The following is a 5,596-nucleotide window of genomic DNA, read 5'->3' as shown; positions in this document are numbered from 1 at the left end:
ATGAGGAAAAACTGAACAGAGCGAGTGGTCAGCATCTGGAATGCACTGCCTGAGGTTGATAGAGGCAGACTCAATCTCGGTTTCCAAAAAGGGAACTAGACAAGCACCTGAAGGAAAAAATGGCAGGGCTCCACAGAAAGGGCAGGGTGTGGTACTAGCCGAAGTGCTCCTGCAGAGAGCCGGCATGGGCTCGACAGGCCGAATGGCCTCCTGTGCTGTAACCATTCTATGACCAAATCCCATGACAACACTGCTGCACAGCCCAGTGTAATACTGGAAATGTAAGCAAGTTCACAGAACATCACAGAAACCCCACAGTGCAGATAGAGGCCATTTCGGCCCATCGAGCTTGCACCGACACACATCCCACTCGATCCCCATAACCCCTACACCAACACATATCCCACCCTATCCCAGTAACCCCACGTATTTAATCCCCCCTAACGCTAAGGTTCAATTTATCATAGCCAATCAACCTAACCTGCACATCTTTGGACTGTGGGAGGAAACCAGAGCACCCGGTGGAAACGCACGCAAACACGGGGAGAATGTGCAAACTCCACACAGAGAGAGTCACCCGAGGCCGGATTCGAAACCGGGTCCCTGGCGCTGTGAGGCAACAGTGCTAACCACTATGCCAACTGGAACAAAAACCACTAAAATTTACAAGCAGACAAAATCCAGTCCAATATAGAACATTTTATTTACAGTTAGTGACATTTCACATTAAGAACCCAGGTCTCTCAGCTCTTGCACAAAGTCACAAGCCATCATTCCCTACAAGACAGGAGTCTCGCACACAATTATAAATACAAGTACTAAACACAATAGGCTTCATCCCTGCAGTCACTCTTCCCCCAGGGTGTGCTTGTCAAACAGGTACTCTCCCATGCCATTCTCAGGGGCTCCCAGTCTCTTCAGGTTGGTGATGTGATCTCCAAGCTTCTTGATCATCTTCACTTGCTCATCCAAATAGTGGGTCTCCAGGAAGTCACACAACTGGGGAAAAGAGGGAAACTAGTTATGTCCAGCAGCAGATTTCAAGGAACATCCTAGCTTCCCCCCCCCCCCGAAGAGTGTTTAATCCACTTGGACTGCAGGATAGTCTGGTGGTGCAATTGAGATTAATGGAATCACTGCATCATTAGATTAAACTTCCTGCACAATAGGGGCATAGATCCTAGAATCACTGGGACACATTTACTAGTCACTGTCCACAGTAGGCCAACCTCCCACCACTCAAACCTAAAAAAGGCACCAACACAGCTATTGGGCGTGAAGATCTTATAAATAGGCTCAAGTTTCCACCACCTCCAACTGAACATATGCCCACATTACAGCATCAAGAACTTACATGAGGGTCGGTCCTATCAGTGGCGAGTTTGTGCAGATCCAGCAGACTCTGGTTGACATTCTTCTCCAGCTGCAGAGCTCTCTGCATCGCCTCCAGACCATTGCTCCACTCATCCTGCTCTGGTTTCTGGAAAGGGAAATTCAGACAGTTCACTGTATAATGGAATAAACAAACAAGAAAGTATTGAAGGAAATTAGGGGTGCAAATATCTAATTTTACCATGAACCAATGTGTTAGAAGAAAATAGAACTACGGCATTAAGCCAACACAACTACTGGAGTCAAATCACAGATGTATTTAAGGGGAAGCTAGATAAGTACTAGGGAGAAGTGTATAGAAGGATATGCAGATAGGGTTAGATGAAGCACGGTGGGAGGTGGTTCGTGCAGGATACACTCCATCATGGACCCACTTGGTCAAATGGCCTATGTTATAAATTGGAACAAATTGCTTTAGAAAGTATTTAAAACAATCAGTCTACGGGGACCCAGACAGAAGGTCACTCGTTTATTGAGCCAAACCTTGATGTCCGCCAAGATGATTCGGCCTCCACGCCGATTCTGGAATTTCATCAGTTTCTCCGCGTGCTCCCGTTCCTCGTGTGACTGCTCCTTGAAGAACTCGGCAAAGTGACGCAGGGCAACATCATCCCGGTCAAAGTAGAAGGACTATGGAGAGATCAGAAAAGTAGTTGGGTATCCCAAAGCAGATCAATCATGGGTATCGTACATAAAGCCAACCTGGATTATGCTTTCTTTCAAAGGGTTCAAGTCTCACTGAACTCGTTGTACATGAAAACTAGCACAGGCCTACTTACTGCACTAACCTGGTAGCGAGTGGACAATCTTACCCCTAGCAATAGGGGAACTGGCCAATGGAAATGGCAAAAGAACCAGAGGCTACAGGAGGAAACTCAAGTGCATGCGCTGCCTGAAAGGGTGGTGGGAGCAGATTAAATAGTAACTTGCAAATATTGGCCCAGATCTAATGCCAAGGGGCACTAAACAAACCCGTTAAAGTAGAGTCTAGTCACAGTGCACAATATGTAGTACATCAAAGAGAAACTGGTCTGAGTCTTACTGGCTACATTCATCCCATGAACTAAAATTACCACAAGCAGCATTAATTTGGCACCTTCAACACTAATCAAGGTATGTGATACCAAGGAATAAAGGTTCATAAACCTTCAGAATTTGAAGTGCTTGGTCATGGTCAAGAAGTAGGAAAGCAGAGGAGTTAAGGGAGAGTTCCCCTGAGTAGGGTCAAAGTGGCTGAAGGATTTACCACCATTAAAGCAAAGGGAGCTAGAGAAAAAGACAGAAGGGCACAAACTAGTACTTAAAACTAGGAGGTTAAGAATATTAGGAACAGGAGTAGGCCATTCAGCCACCCAAGCCTGCTCCACCATTCAATTTGGTCATTGCTGACCTGTAGCTTTACTCCATCCCCCTGGAGACCCTTACCCAACAAAACATCTGTCTTGAAAGCTCCAATTGTCCCAGCATCCACAGCTTGCGGGATGGGAGGGCAGGAAAAGAAAGCGTTCTGGATTTCCACCACCCTTGTGTGAAAAAGTGCTTCCTGACTTCCCTCCTAAATGGGCTACTTCTAATTTGAAGATTACATCCCCTCATTGCAAAAGCAAGGTAGGAAAAAGCCATGGGGTGATTTAGAAGTGAGGATAAGAATTCTGAATGCCACACATTGAATGCAGAGTGTATTCCAAATATAATCTTCAACACCCTCACAAGAGCCCAGGAGAGAGTCATTAAGATACTCAGAATAAGGTTCAGCTATTGCAAGGACCTGGAGAGGCAGTTTGTTAATGCATACACAAGCTGATAAATTGCATTATTATAGCTTTAAAAAATGAATTAACTGTGCATAGATTGAGGGGTGGGCTAGATACAGCACAGAATTTAGTAAAGTCACATTACATAGTCTCCATTGTGAAGTGGTCAGAAATACAAGACTCACCATGGAGAGATAAACATAGGAGGAATAGAGCTCCATGTTGATCTGCTTGTTGACAGCATCCTCACAGTCCTTGTGGTAGTTCTGACACACTTGAGAAACCATCCTAATTATTAGTTTTATTTTAAAAATCTAAGCTTTGTTGAAGTAAGAAACTGAGATTTAACCAAACTCCTAATATTTATACCGCTGGATAATCCAGGGCGTGGCCGCCTAGATGATGAGTGACATTCCTCAATACCCAATCAGAAGTGGCAGCCTCTCTCAGAGCACCAATCAAGTAAAGGGAGGCGGGGAGATGACTCCCAGAGCCAATCAGAACTTTGAAAAATGAGTGTCATTGGCTGACAAGGCAATAAGGACCCCAAGGGAAGGGAACAGTAGCCTCGTGGTAAATTGACTGAACTAGTAATCCAGAGGCTTTGATTAATGGGACGTGAGTTGAAATCCATCCACAGCAGCTGGGGCATTTAAATTTATAGAAAAAAAAGAAGGATCCCAATCGCCCTGACTTTCCTCAAACACAGTTTGAATATCTGGAATCACAGGCTTATCTTTCGGCTAATCCATTGGGACGATTAAATCATCAATCAGAAACATTTAAACCATAAGTTACCCCCTTTTTAAAGGGGCACAAACAATAAGTTCCAAATTATGACAAAACTAAAATAAAAACCTTTTAAATTATAATTGAGTTCCCTGGATCCACTCTGCACTCCAGTCCCTCTGGTGCCCACCGGTTAGGGAAAGCCTCAAAGGGAACCATGAGACACTGCGTGCTCCCTCTTCAGGGACACCCAGGCATTGGTTGTAGCCACGGAAGAGAGGCGGGCAGCCGGAGCGAACACCCCCCACCCCATCGACCGCGCTCTGCCTGGACCAGTTGAGGGCCACCTTGCCCAGGTTAATTGAATCCTCCGTTGTTTGCGAGTCAGTGTCTTTTTAATAGTTCTGCGTGGTTCAGTGGGTTGGTCATTTTCAGGTATCTGTGGGTTTGAGGCAACATCCAACCAGATCAGTGAATCTGCAAAGCGGGTCAGGCGAATGGAAAGTGCGTGTGAAATAGCAGAGGCTCTGACCATCATTTTCCAATCTTCTCTGGCTTCAGGTGTGGTGCCAGAGGACTGGAGGACTGCTAACGTGGTACCGTTGTTTAAAAAGGGACCATGTACAGCAAGCACCTCAAAGCACTGGAGAGGTACCACCGACGCTGCCTCCGCAAGATCCTGCAAATCCATTGGCAGGATAGACACTCCAACGTCAGTGATCGCGCTCAGGCCAACATCACCGGCATCGAAGCTTTGACAACGCTCGATCAGCTCCGATGGACGGGTCACATTGTCCGCATGCCCGATACGAGACTCCCAAAACAAGCGCTCTACTCGGAGCTCCGGCACGGCAAGAGAGCCCCAGGTGGGCAGAGGAAGTGCATCAAGGACACCCTCAAAGCCTCCTTGAAAAAGTGTAACATCCCCACCGACACCTGGGAATCCCTGGCCCAAGACCGCACAAAGTGGAGTAGAAGAATCCGGGAAGGCGCCGAACACATCGAGTCTCTGCGCCGGGAGCAAGCGGAAGCTAAGCGCAGGCAGCGCAAGGAGCGCACGTCAACCCAAGCACCCCACCCACCCGCCCCCTTCAACCACCGTCTGCCTCACCTGTGACAGAGACTGCAGGTCCTGCATTGGACTCATCAGTCACCTGAGAACTCGTTTTAAATGTGGAAGCAAGTCATCCTCGGTTCGGAGGGACTGCCGAAGGAGAAGAAGAAGTTTAAAAATGGAGAATGGGATAGACCGAATAATTACAGGCCAGTCAGCCTAACCTCAGTGTTGGGAATATTATTGGAAACATTTCCGAGCGACAGGATAAATCTTCATTTAGAAAGACACGGATTAATCAGGGACAGTCAGCATGGATATGTTAAGGGAAGGTCATGTCTGACTAACTTGATTGAATTTTTTGAGGAGGGTCGATGAGGGTAGTGCGTTTGATGTAATCTATATGGATTTTAGTAAGGCTTTTGATAAGGTCCTGCAAGGCAGACTGGTCACAATAGTAAAAGCCCATGATATCCAAGGCAAAGTGGCAAGTTGGATCCAGAATTGGCTCAGAGGCAGGAAACAAAGGGTAATGGTCGAAGGGTGTTTTTGTGACTGGAAGGCTGTTTTCAGTGGGGTTCCGCAGGGCTCAGTACTGGGTCCTTTGCTTTTTGTGGTATATATCAATGATTTAGACTTGAATGTAGGAAGTATGATTAAGAAGGTT

The 5,596-nt window shown here is 46.5% G+C and overlaps 1 protein-coding gene across 1 annotated transcript; it reads right to left on the bottom strand.

Annotated features, from left to right (window-relative positions):
* Positions 1–739: 739 nt before the first annotated feature.
* On the bottom strand, positions 740–1,463 carry LOC147099791 (ferritin heavy chain-like). The gene is made up of 2 exons (XM_085969381.1): positions 1,355–1,463; positions 740–999 (listed from the first exon to the last, which is right to left on the bottom strand). The coding sequence occupies exons 1-2, from the start codon at positions 1,439–1,441 to the stop codon at positions 847–849; spliced, it is 240 nt and encodes a 79-aa protein (XP_085825507.1). The 5' UTR covers positions 1,442–1,463; the 3' UTR covers positions 740–846.
* Between the last annotated feature and the right edge of the window lie 4,133 nt (positions 1,464–5,596).

Source organism: Somniosus microcephalus, chromosome 28 (genome assembly GCF_052327205.1).
Source record: "Somniosus microcephalus isolate GS21.2 chromosome 28, FLI_Smic_1.0, whole genome shotgun sequence".
Classification (NCBI taxonomy): Eukaryota; Metazoa; Chordata; class Chondrichthyes; order Squaliformes; family Somniosidae; genus Somniosus; species Somniosus microcephalus.
The sequence above is the reverse complement of the archived record's forward strand: the minus strand, read 5'-3'. Positions and strand labels throughout refer to the sequence as shown.